The sequence below is a fragment of the Bubalus kerabau genome, chromosome 2, assembly GCF_029407905.1.
Source record: "Bubalus kerabau isolate K-KA32 ecotype Philippines breed swamp buffalo chromosome 2, PCC_UOA_SB_1v2, whole genome shotgun sequence".
Taxonomy (NCBI): Eukaryota; Metazoa; Chordata; class Mammalia; order Artiodactyla; family Bovidae; genus Bubalus; species Bubalus kerabau.
In genome coordinates, this window is record NC_073625.1 from 201794241 (window position 1) to 201808075 (window position 13835).

The 13835-nt window shown below is 42.0% G+C and overlaps 1 protein-coding gene across 5 annotated transcripts in view; it reads right to left on the reverse strand.

The window, feature by feature from the left end:
- Positions 1-13835, reverse strand: part of SATB1 (SATB homeobox 1) — a 100371-nt gene that overhangs the window by 52894 nt on the left and 33642 nt on the right. For all 5 annotated transcript variants that reach the window (XM_055570024.1, XM_055570025.1, XM_055570023.1 and 2 more), the window contains one exon: positions 50-161. In XM_055570024.1, coding sequence (XP_055425999.1) covers positions 50-161 — 112 coding nt within the window. The remainder of the gene's footprint in view (positions 1-49; positions 162-13835) is intronic.

Sequence of the window (13835 nt, forward strand, 5' to 3'; positions counted from 1 at the left end):
AGCGACATGCGGCAGTACGGAGCCACCTCTGCGACGGCGTTCTGCTTACCCATCATATCTTTTGTCTTCTTGAAATGTTTGTACCACCTTCCAAATTCTTGACATTTTGCCGCTGAGACATTTGCATAGTAAGTGCTGTTCACAATGGAGGAGATCATGCTCTGCACGGAGAGGGGGGAGAGCAGTTGTAACACACAGAGGTACAAGACAGAACACGGTCACGGTTTCAGCTGTGCAAACTCGTTTTTGTTGTTTTTAATCCACGGAGGACCGATTCGGTTTTGCTTCACACTTTAGCCTAAAGCCGCGACTTCTTCAAAGTCATTAAGTAGATCATCAAACGCTTATTTCAGTAGAAAGCTGCAGCCCACTGAGACTGCTATAAAGCGATCACACCCACAGACTCTGCTCCAGTAGGTATAGGAAATGTCATCTATTCCTGGGCGGACAACTGTCCACGCATCCCAATAAATCCCGATACTTGGAGATGACTTTCTGATCACAGTTCATAAATAAATGCCACTTTGTGGTGTGGTGCCTAAATCTCCATCCTTGCAAGTCCAAGGACGGCCCAGGGACCAGCATCATCTGGAAACTTACTAGAAATGCAGAAGGTTGGGCCCTAAGCTAGGCCAGGGCAATCAGCATCTACATTTTAATCAGACCCCCAGGAGGGCTGCGTGCACATTAAAGTTTGAGAAACACCCCTTACACTGTTTATTCATAGTATTTGGGTTTCAATCGCAGGTAAATTAACACTGTTCCAAGGCTGACTGACCACATTTAAGAAGAAACAAACTATTCACAAAGATCTTCTATCGGAAGAAAAAAAGCATGCTGCCATCCTATTGCTAGCTTCATATAAAGTTTGGGTTTTGAATTTCAAACTGAGTGTACCATTTTTAAGTCTATGCATTTCATGGTGGGTTGTTTCTTGAGGATACCACAAACAAAGAAAACAACCTGTCACTTATCCTCATCCTGCGTCTAACGAAAAGTTGTGAGACAGAATCAGCAGTTTAACACAGAAAAATGAAGAAAGACGATGATTTTGACGTATTACTGGGTATGTTTTTTCTTTTTCTTTTTTAAACTCATTTTCAACATGGAAAAGTATTTTCCTCCCTGCCGGTTTTGGTCCTGGTCATTTCAGTGACTTGGTCCACAACGCTCATATTCTCTAGTGGTGGCTAACTTTATTTCCCCATTGAGTTGTGGGAATAACTCGACTCTGCAGTACCCAGCTGTTCTCCTATATGGAGAAACAAGAGAACTTACCTTTCAGACTTCAGTTGGTCCATGACAAACAATTTACAGAAGGCAATTGTTTGGGAGGTGAGACACAACCAGAGAAGCCAGTTTGAGAACAAAAGTATCTTTTACACCAGTATCTTCTTTAAGCTACTTCTAATGTAGAGCCCTTTTGGCTATCACTGATTCTCCTGACACCTCTCATCAGTGTTAATTTCGTAACACGCACACATTCTCGTAACACGTAAATCTAGGGGATCCTTGAAGAACTTCCAGGGAAGGATAAGCTGGAGTTACATTATCGATGTAAAACACGGCTATCCTAAGAGCCACAATGACATTTTTTTGACACTTTCTACTTGATAGTCATTTTCACATTTTATTTCTCTAAAAAGACATTCTTAATGTGCTCGTGATACTCTGCCATTAATTCAGGCTAAGAGTGTCCCTCAGTCCAGGGTACAAAAAGATACCTAGCAAGGTTGCCAAAACCAGAGCCAGAAATCTACCTGATCCAGTTAACAATCCATCAGCTTCAATCACACTTACTCTATTGTTAATGATGGATCAATAAAGTCAACGATAATAAAATGAAGGAGATGGCTGATGGATCACAGTGATTCTGCAAACAGGCGAGAGCCCATGTTCTTCTACTTTGGTCCAATTTTTAAAAAACTATTACTCTTCAATTTAGACCTGCTGGGAGATTCTTAAATGTTAAGGTAATAGTACATGCAAATTTTGCATGTAGCTTATTCTTAATTTTTAGAAAGGTACGAAATACTGAAATTTTGCTGAGGTTTTTGACAAACAAGCCCAGGCTACTTGACTTTGCGGACAGTTCTGTGTATGAGCCTTGCTCCGGGCTGCACACCTACTATCTGACTGGCTGGTACCAGACACGAGAAGGTGTTAACACACAGCCTTTGCCACAATAAGTTTACCATCAATTAGGAAGAGACATGTACACAGATCATTTCAATTTAATGTGATTCAATAGACCCACAGAGGAAAATATATGGGGGGTGGGTGGGTGGAGAAAAATATATAATGTGTGGGAAAAAAGAAAAAAAAATCTGAAATATTCTCATAAAAGTGGAGCCCATATGTAACGGTGCTCTGTAGTTCATTATTATCCCTATGTGGAAAATAATATCCATATGTGCGTGATCATCAAAGCTTCCCCCTGCCCTCGTTTAACCCTAAATTGGTATGCACTGTCCTTAAGTGACTTTCTGGATGCTTTCTACTTCGTCAAGTGATGCGTGCTCAGGGAAACTCTGATTAATGTAAATATTAGCCTGAGCGAGACATAAATCAAAAGGCTAATCCACAGGTTATGAAGCAGGCCAGAGCAACTTTCTAGGTTCTCTTTATGTGCTTTTAGGGGGCTGGGAAGTAGCCCGTAATTCAGGTAACTTGGGGTCACCTCTATTTTCATTGGAACAATATGCAGTGATCTGTACAACTAGATTGCTCAGTCAGCCACTACATGAGACTTTCATTTTTCTTTGTGGTAAAGTCTCTATTGAAGGCTTAGGCATGGCATCTGACTAGGTCTATGAGCTCCAAGGTAGGGAAGAGAGACCTCAGAAAATTGTGAGGCACATGGTTATTTGAAAGATCACATTTTGCTGTGTATTTCAAATTTGGACATAAATACCTATTGCTTTGATAATACAAAGAACAGAGTCAAGATGATAATATTTTCCTACAGGGTGAGGCGGGAAAGGGGGCGGGCAGACAAAGACCCAAGTTTCTAAGGAGAGAGGCTTGGGCTGCTTCTGTCATCCACGAGGAGATCCTGATTCAAAACGATTACTAACTAAACGATTACTAACTAAAAAGATAACTCACTGACTTGTGCGTCCACACGGGTCTGGGGCTCCGTATTTCTCTCCATCCCAAACGCCTGGCACGAATTATATACACACTACGTGTTCAGCTGGTAAGGAATCCGCCTGCAATGCAGGAGATGTGGGTTCCATCCCTGGGTTGGGAAGATCTCCTGGAGAAGGGAAAGGCTGCCCACTCCAGTATTCTGGCCTGGAGAATCCCATGCGCTGTACATCCGTGGGGTCGCAAAGAGTCAGACACGACTGAGCGACGTGCACGTTTCACATGTGCATTTGATGAAGCAGAATCAGCTAAACCCACGTGCAAGTCCAGGGTGTGCTGCATGCTCGTCGGGCGACCTTGGCTGAATTAATTTAGCGACCAGGACCGTCCCCATACTTAATGGGAATGACAGCAGAAAGCGCCTCATGGGACTGTTCTGAGAATCCGTTAATTCATTCTGCAAACAACTATGGAACTACTGTGTGTCTACCACTGGACTAGGTCACTGGAAACAGGACCTGAAGAGGTGCTTGGACAGACAATGAACAACATGATGAGTGTGGCACAATTAACACAGAGCCTGTAACACGCTGAGCGTGGAGTTGAGAGAAGTTAATCACTATGACGACCCTCCGCCTCCCTTCACGTTGGCTTTTATCATATGATCACATTTCAGATCAGCCCAAAGACTATGTTTTAAATAACTCAAGTCTTACATACAATTTTCAAACGAAGCATTTTTAAGTCAGAGAAATTTTCTTATGAAGAACACACAAGATACAAATTAATGATCCAATGACCAGTCGGATCAAGGGGTAACCAGAGAAAACCTCAACGGAAAAGAGCATTTCCGTTGGAATGGTTTCAATACTCCAACCTGGTGGTGCCTTCTGAAGCTGGCCTGCAGGCCCCACGTGGCAGACGACACCAGTAAGACACACAGCTCTCCTCTGACACGTCAGCTCTGTGCCCTCTCCCATCTCTAGCTGCCGCGACTCACCCAGGGGCTAACTTCAGCGGGAACTGCTGCAAGGCCCTTCCTGACAGCGCAAGCATGCCTTTCTTGGGCACCATGACAGTCTTGTCAAGCTGTTTCTTTCCTGCTAGGCAGTGAGCCTCGGGGCTTATCTCCATATAGCCTGGACCCATCACAGGGCTGGGCACATCGACGGGGATAATAAAAGGTCACTGACATGGGTCATCTCTGCAGGCTACCGGGAAGCCATCCTCTTTTCTTAAAGGTCAAAGGTTATGGCAGCTTCATTATCAGAGGAATCTTTTCAATCCATCACTTCTGGTTATCCAGCTCCCACCCAGAGCTCTTGGAACTGTTGGCTCTTGAATTTGCAAGAGATCCTGCCCCAGGCTTTTGAAGCTACATCCACACAGATGTCTCAGAAGTCACAGAGCTTTGGGGCTTGCCTTCTCCCAGATCGCCTATACCGATCAACAGGAGAGATCTCCCTCTCTCTGTCTCTTTCACAAAGATCTGTATGTGACTTGCCTGGCAAGTCCCATTTGGTGGCCAGCCTGCATAAAGCATCCATGTTCAGAGATGAAAATAACCAGGCTGATCAAACTCCTTTGGTTTAAATCCCAAGTTCAAACGCTACACAGACCCAGAAGAGGCACTGGCTTCCAGTGTCAGGAAATACAGTTTGGGAGTCGGCAGAAATTGGCTGTGGGTCTCCTAACCCCAGTGTGACACAATAATCTCATCCTAGGAGCCAAGTTGTAAGCTTTTCTAAGATCCACAAAGCACATGTCTGCGCTCCATGAGGAGCTCCGGCTCTTTCTGAGAGTCTGCTCGAGTTCCGATCTGAAAGAATGCCATCTTCACAGAAACCCGGGTTCTCTAGAATGATACCATCTGCCACAGGCTGAGCTTCCTTTTCAGCCAAATACATTATTTATAACCTTTCTAATTGTGAAAAGGTAAGGGTGGAATTTTTCTACCGCCTGGCTTCGATATGGTTAGAACATTCTGAACCTTTGCTCTCAAAGACTGCCGGTCTCTGAATTTGAAAAACAAAAAGCAACCCCCAAACCCACAAGGAATTGGTGGAGGTCACACACATTTCCAAAGTATCCTATCCTTTCAACGCCCTGCTGGATAGGATAGATACTGGGGGTATGCATTTATAACATTCAGAAACCAAAAGAAGACAAGCTTTCTCTTTCTCCTTGGTCATCTGATAGCCAAGGGAAGAGGTCTGGGAAGAGGTGAGACCTACTGGAAAAAAGGAAAAAAAGGTTCACCAACTGGGGCAAGACAGTGATCTGATTACCCTTAAAATTGCTTTGTTGTGCCTTTAACAACAACAAAAAACCCAGCCCCAAACAATGCTAATCAGGTTATTCAGTCATTTAAACCAGAACTGTTCATGCTTTTCTGCCAAATCAACCAACCACAGCAAAATCTGTTATCTGTGATTGCTCAGCTTCCAGTCAAAGAAACACTTAACCCCCACTATACCAAAAGTTTTCCAAAATACCGTGCTCACTGCAAAGAAAGAGAATGTCATGACATAGCTAAAGGGTAACTGGAGGGCTGGACCCTAAGCCTGCATATTAGAATATAACCAACTCCAGTCTTTACCGGAAGCCAGCAGCTCCCTAGCTTTCATGTGAGCTCCAGCCAGGCTTCCCCTGCACATTTTTTTTTTTAAAACAGGACGGTGATATCATGATCAAAACTTACTAACGACTTGAGGATGGTGTAACCGAGGTGGGAGGAGGCAGCCAGAGCCTCTACAAAACAGTGGGTCCCCACATTTAAAGCTTCCAGGCTCCATCAGCAGAGAGGGCAAAAGCTACAACATCTTATTTACACAATTATCTAAATACGATTAAACAGCTGATGGACAAATATTAAACTGGAAAATGTATAGTCATTTCAGCTTAATGTAATCCTCTTTCTGTAAACACCCAAGATGATTTTTTTCAACCAGAACAGTCCTGACATCTCATAAGCCTAAGGGTGAATAGCAAGAGATTGTTTTTGATAGTTATAAATATTCAAAAGACATGCAGACCATCTGCTTTCATAATACAGGTAAAGCAAGACTGAAATGGGGACTGCTGTATAAAAATGATTCTTTTAACAAAGTCTTCCTCTCTTCGAAAACTATAAAGACAGATGTCAAAAACTGTTTACACAGAGCAATCAGGAGCGTGCAAAATGTAATATTCCTTTTACACTCAGTGCTTGCTAAAGAGATTTTTTTTTCCCCTTTTTCTTCCCATCTGTGTGTTGCAACACATTTCTACAAGTTAAAAACATTTTTTTTCAAACAGAGATCTCATGAATACCCAAAAACATGCTATCTGGTTTCTGAATGCTAATTAATTTCAACTAAGGAATCTGAATATCTTCTTCTGTAGAAAGGAATGTATGTTTTGAATCGCAATACTCTAGAGACAGCAAGGGAACTCATCTTGCACAGGTTTAATTCCGTAAGGCGATTGTTCATGGTTCTTACCTTATCGGTAATATATATCTAGCCCATCCATGTCTTAAATGAAAGCACATCACTGCTAATGTCTTTGGCATAAAGTCTAAAATAATTGTTTTCTGAAATCAATGTCTGTGCGTGTAAAATGTATATGCGGAAACCTTTAACCTCTCAGATGACGCAGAGCAAGGCTTTCGGAAGCTCCGTAGTTAATTTTCAGGCCTAGAACACTAATCTTGACAGTAACCTTTTTATGTATTGTATTAATGGCACAGAGACATTAAGCACCTTTTTATAATTTTCAATAAAATGAGCATTTACTGAACAATCTGTCAAACTGCTGGCTCTCTCTTCCCTTACATTTTTATTTTTTGAGACGTGTGCAACTTCACAGGCCTGGATGGCCCTCCGCTTTCTCCAGGTCCTGTCTGCCTGCAGCCTGAATTTTCACAGCAGATTTTTCAAGGCGTGTGGGAAACTTAAAAGGTCAAACTTGAACTTCAGATCAAATGACATCAACTCCATACTCAAACACTGTTTTCACAGGGATTCTCAGTCAGCGGGATTTTCTTTTCATCCCAAAGGACATCAAATACTACCGACAAGCTCTAAGAGGCATCGCAGGAGGCAGGGCCATGGGGTGAATCTGCTGAAAACGCTCAGGTAGGCCCCAGCTGGTGCTGGGGGAAGAGAAGGCGAGGTCTGGACTGAGCTGCAGTTCACGGGGAAGCAAACGGCAGGGTTTCTAAGAGTCCAGTGTGGTTTGTGATGTTAGCTTACGTTCCCCCAAATCCTTCCCTCTGGATCCTCTTCTGCTTTCTAAGCTATGCTCTCGGGAGATACAACTCGGGCATGGCTGGCATCTCAATTTGTGGAGAACAGACTGCCACTGCGAAGTCACTTCAGTCGTGTCCGACCCTGTGCGACCCCATAGACGGCAGCCCACCAGGCTCGTCTGTCCCTGGGATTCTCCAGGCAAGAACACTGGAGTTTGGGTTGCCATTTCCTTCTCCAGAGAAGAGACTATGCTATGCTATGCTAAGTCACTTCAGTCATGTCCGACTCTGTGTGACCCCATAGACGGCAGCCACCAGGCTCCCCCGTCCCTGGGATTCTCCAGGGAAGAACACTGGAGTTTGGGTTGCCATTTCCTTCTCCAATGCATGAAAGTGAAAAGTGAAAGCGAAGTCGCTCAGTCGTGTCCGACTCTTAGCGACCGCATGGACTGCAGCCTGCCAGGCTCCTCCATCCATGGGATTTTCCAGGCAAAAGTACTGGAGTGGGGTGCCATCGCCTTCTCCAGAGAAGAGACTAATCACTTCTAAATTTGACTTAAACTCCAGGTGTCATAGCTACGGCTTTTGCCATCTTGATCAATCTTGGCGCCTGAAAGTGGCCCCTTCACACAAAGTCACCCTTGTATTGTGCTAAAAACAGAAACTGGGTCCAAAGCTCCCGAGGAATACAAAAGGAAGCATCGCGAGAACCCACCCAATTCTGTTTCAATCCTCTCACTGCAGTTCCTAAAGCCAAAAATGTCATCATTTCGAAGCACGGAAATTTTACTTAATGATTTAAATGGGCAATTCATAATTTTTAAAGGAAATGCTGGTTCACAGTTCATATGACTTTTCTGCATAATTAAAGTAATTTTACATAAGGCCCAGATAATATCTTTTGACCAAATTCTCCATGCTTTTTGTATAAGTATCCATCTAGATCTTTCTTACTGTGCTCAAACCTTCTTACTCAAATGAATTGAATATGTTGGCAAAAAGCTTAGATTAGAAAGTACTTGTTAAAAAGTGTATTATTACAAGAGCTTGTAGTATTTCAAATTAATTGCACATAGAGGCTTAGGTTTGTTCATCTGCAGGATGAAGGGAAATGGACTAGATAACCTGCAAGGTCCCTTCTCACAGCCTGGATACTCTATGAGACCTCTATGTATTCCCAGACACAGGTCTTACAGGGTCTTCTCCAGCGACTGAAGACGATGCAATTATAACACACATCATCCATTCACTTTGTAGACATGCACAACTACCGTTTTATTTTTGAGGAATGTTGAAGTCCCTTGGTATCTTGCTTCATAATGTGATTATTAAAAATATACTATTATTAAACACTATGCTACTCCAAATAGAATTTTCACAAGTTTTTCATTAGATAAATCTAAATCTAATGAGTCTTTTTTGATTTTACAGTGAAAATTATTTCCCAAGATTCTAAATCTTGAGCACCTGGGATGCTTGCTGCTGCTTTCTCTGATGGCCCTTATGTGGTCAAATCTCCCATTCTCTGTGATGAGTAAAATTTCTTGAATCTGTACTTAGAAATAGATACCCAATTTGTATTAAATTCCAGAGGTCCTAAATACAGCATTTTTAAAAACTTCAAGCCCCAGAGTGAAAACAAGAACTAAACTAGCTCGAGCAATCCATTTTTCCAAAGTAAATACTAGAATTAAGTTCTGTAACACTTCACAGATTTTTATATTTCTTGCTTCGTTGTATGAATGCTATTAGCTTTTTAAGCCACAATACCTAAGAAGTGGGGAGAAAAGTTAAGTCTGGTTTTCAGCTTCTTACAGGGCCAAGAACTTTCCTTGGGAGTCTCATGAACCCGACGGAAGCTCTTCCCACATACAAACTCTCCCAAAGAGGCTTGGAACTTCGGGGTCTGTACAAACCCTTGGGAGCAGGGCCCATGGGTCCGACTCAGATCTGATCCAGTATTTCACAGGAAAGTGAGGGCTAAATCATGGCCTTGGTTTCTGTGTTTTATGAGTTGTTAGCCAAGATCTCCCATGTCTACTAAAGAAAAATAACCCAATGTCACCTCTGGATGAGGTCATAGAGAAAAATCAAAATCTAGGCTATCTCTATCAACATGAAAAAGCTTCACCATTTAGGAAAATGCCAGATCCTGGTAATCACCTCTTTGGGAGTTATGATGAAGCCGTAAAAATGTGCCGGATAGGCTGTCGGTCATGAAACAAGGAGCCCTGTCCGTCCATGGCAGGGGCGTGAGTTCCACGCCGGGCTGGTGCTCCTGCAGGAGGGTGGGCAAGCCGCCCCCCGAAGCCTGCTCTGGAACGGCTGAACACTTATCTCCACCTGCAGCTCTCCCTGAAATCCAGTGATCCTGGTCCCGCTCACAGCTGACTTTTCACACATCACATGTTTACAGCCTAAATGGAGTCTCCAATGCCAAATGTGGACTCTGGAGTCTCAGCTGATGGAGGGATGCTGCGAGCTAACACAGGGTGGTACTAAGTGTAGCATTTCCATTTTGGCAGCATCAGCATCTCAGGCTATAAGTCACTTGATTGTGCTCCTGACATTCCCCTCCTTTACACTTTGGTCAATATGAGAAATAGACAAACAAACTGACTAATAGTAAAAAAAAAAAAAAAGCGTGGATCTCAAATATGAGATGATTGAGACAAAATGAAAACTATCAGTCAGGCTGAAATACATGACTATAAAAGAAACATTTTAAATGTGCACGAAGTAAGTTGTTAATGACTGTGCTCAACAGTGGCGTATAATTAGGTCTTCTATAGCATTTTTTAGATCTCTGGGTCCTGTGTGCCTCCCGTGATTATTCTTCTGCTTACAAACATACAACTTTTGTACATGCGTTCAAGAACATCGCAATACAAGCAAAACTATGGGGCAGCTTGGAATACCAGTAGGTTTTCTTAGAGGAAAATGCAGAACTACGTTAAGTAAACTAAAAAATCAGAAGTAAGTGTAGTAGAAAAAAATATTTTGCAAAGTAAGGTATTATAGGTAAGATTACAAATAAAATACTACTAATAAAACTATGGACATAGTTTATTGGTTCACAAAATAAATGTGATGAAAACTCTATGAGGTTGTTTTAGTTTCACAAATATTCCTGAGACCCTACTGTGCGCCAGATTCCTGAGTGTGATGATGGATAAAACCAAGTGCCTTTGTGACCACTGATGGTAGTGTTTTCAGAAAACCTACTCAGTCCACCTACAATCACAGAAAACGTGGAAAGTACCACGGAGGGGGATGAAGCGGGGTTTGGGCCTTGGATTAGGGTGCAGGGGTGAGGGTAGTTCATGTAACGCCGGGAAAAACACCCAGAGGACAGTCCCCGTGGGACAGCTTTCCCCCACTCACACTTGATGACACATGGGAACTTCGTATGAGCTCAGGACGGTGCTAAAAGCATTCCTTAGAGGTGAGCACGAGTTATAAAACAGCCCTTTAATTTTTTTCACAAATGACAAGTTCTTGGTTGTTTCCATTAAAAACAATGCTTGCCTCAAAATCTTCTATGTAGCAACGAAGTCTATGAGACCTACAAGAGTGATTTCCGAGTCTCAAGCCCCCACGCTGTAGAAGAACAAGGAACGTTACGGTGTACTTTAGAACTGAGAGCTATTCTAAATGCTTTACAAGTATTAACTCATGCAATTCTCCTAAGAGTCCTGAAAAATTGGTACTGTTATCTTGCTACTTTATAGACTGAAAAAGATGGAGGCATGGAGAGCCGCTTGCCTGAATTTACAGATCAGTGATGACGGAGCCACACTCTCACCTCCTATGGAACGAACGCTCTCAGTGCACTAACTACATGATGGCAAAGAGCAGTTGCTGACGAAATACATCACTTCCAAAGATAGTTCCATTAAGAAATAAAAAGAAAATGAGATTACACTCTGTTCGACGTTAACATAACTGAAGAGATTCAATACATTTCGGGAAATACGCCTTGTGACGTTTCATAAAGTTAACACCTGTTCTGGTTAGTGCCACATTTTTTCATTGCACAGGAGTACACTCTGGATTAACAGGAAAATGGGACAAGCTTAGAACAGTCTGGATGGCACCCAGTGAGGAAATACTGTCTTGTCATCTAGAGAAGAATGTGATTGCAAATGGTGCTAATAATTAAATCTTTAATCGTTCTTAACTTTCAACACATCATCTGGTTTGCCTCTTTAACCTCTCTGAGTAAACTCAATGAGATTAGCATTTTATGGGAAAATATTGCCATACCAGAGGATAGCTTTTTTGAAAAGGAGAAAGAAAAAGGTAACGACTAAGGTGGATGAAGTTTCAGAGTAAGAATAAGAGGTGGGAAGAAGACTCTTAAAACGAGTCGGCCACCTTCTCTAGGGTGCGGAGCTCTGCAGCCTCCTCCACTGTCAACAAACCAGCACCCATAACAACGCTGCACATCAGGACTCAAGACGAGCTTTATTTCTGGAGCACCCTTTGTTGCAAGGATCCCAGGGTGCTTCACAATCACGGTGAGTTAAAATTAAAACTGAAGCATGCACAATTCCTAATAGGCCCATTTAAAAAATGCTAAACAGAGCAAATAACTTTTAAGTCTAGATTTAAAAGTCCCAACAGCCAGAGCGTTCCTTACTTCAACTGGCATTGAGCCGCAGAGCTGGCTGAAGCGCTCTCCTGTTACATTCAGGCTCTCTAATGTTTTTTTTATATCAGAGCACCTTACAATCTAGCAGTTTTCAAAGAAAGGGGAAAAAAACTGGGTGCACGTAGTATCTGCTGGTTTTGATTCTTCTGAATTGAGGGTTTCCTGTTTGTGAGTTAGTTTGGGGCCCAAATCTGACATGAAATAAAGCAGGTTTAAAAAGCAAATTCAGATAAAGCCCAACTTGAACTTTAAGTAGTCATTCCAACAAAGGAGCACTTTAAAACTTGCTCTGTTTGAGTAAGTAAATCTGATTGATTAGCATGATTTTGGTTAACTCTAAAAAATAAAAAAGCAATCAGAAAATAACATGTAATAGACTTTCTCTCAGGCCATGTCTACTCCTAAGCCTTGGCAGTAGTTATTATTCCGCACACCAGAAAAAAATAAGGGAGATGCACTCATGATATGGTAATTTTCCTTGCATTAGTGATTTTGAGGTCAAAGGAAACCTGTTCAGATCTAAAACAAAGCAAAGGTAAATATCTATTAAGTGAAGATGAAGTGCTTACACATTGTTAAAGCACTCTAAATTGGCATGGCTTAACTCTTTTAGGTTTTACTACTGTGAGAAGTCAGTGGCCATACAATATTTGAGATCCATCCATTTGAAGTTAGATGCTTTATTAAGTTTGGCTTTTTTGAAAGGTTACAGAGAACAAATATCAAGCTATAAGACAACCTTCACATATCTAAAACAGCTAAAAATGAACCTGAAAGATGAGATGCAAAAAGGAAAATTCATAATTTGGAGGACACATCTATCATAGATACTATGGATTACATTATCAACAGAAGAGCTATCTCACTGTCTAATTCGAAAGAAGTACTAGAGTGAAGTAATAGCTGGTTCAGAAAAGGAGACAGAAGAAAATGACTTGGTGGAAGTTTGCCCATAAAACACTGGTTTACCATTTCCTTTATGGATCTCACCATTAATACAATTGCTGAAAGTGGTAATAAAATCCAATTAGTATCAAGTACTTCAGTGCCTGGCAAAGCAGATACTCATAACCTCAGATTTCCATGGGCAGTAGGGTAAAAACTGGGGCAATTTTTGTAATTTAAAGGAGGAATGGACTTCCTCAAAATGCATGCTATTTAACAGCAAGCTTTACAATAGATTTGCAATATTCTGCTAGGAAGGGACAAGCAGAAAATCCTACAAGCCCTGTCTCAAACAGTAAACTTTAGAGCTTGCTCACTGCATCAAGACAGGGTATGACTAAGGTCTATATTTTCAAAGAAACATGGGAAACTGCCCACTGCTTCCCACGCAAATACCTAACGTTGTCGTGGGGGTCAAAACAAAGGCTCTTAGCTCAGTTATATACTTACTGATTCAGACAGGGTGTGAAGCCAGAAAGAAGTGACTGGCACAGAGCTGTTACAGCCAACCCTTTCAGAACCTTCCAAACGCCACATTACCCCAGAAGTCAGTCCCTGTGTTCTAAAGCACCCTCCCACACTCTAAATTAAGGACATGATGGTATTTTTCAAGAGAGTCCATGTAAGAATGGAACAGTCAAAGATACAAAAACAAAATACATGTTAAAGAAAAATTCCATCAGTGAGAATAAATGCAATTGGAAAACTTTCGTTATCAGCGCTTCAGAGAAATGTAAGTTCTTTTATAAAACATCAAACTAATCAGAGAAAGACTTTTTAAAGCCGTTTTCTCTCCTTCCTTCCTTCCCTTCTCTCCATCCATCTATCCATCCACCCAAGGATAGCTAATTAAGCTCACAGGTCTGGGGATGAATTGCCACCCCCATGCTTCACCTGTTCCATAACCATGGGGCG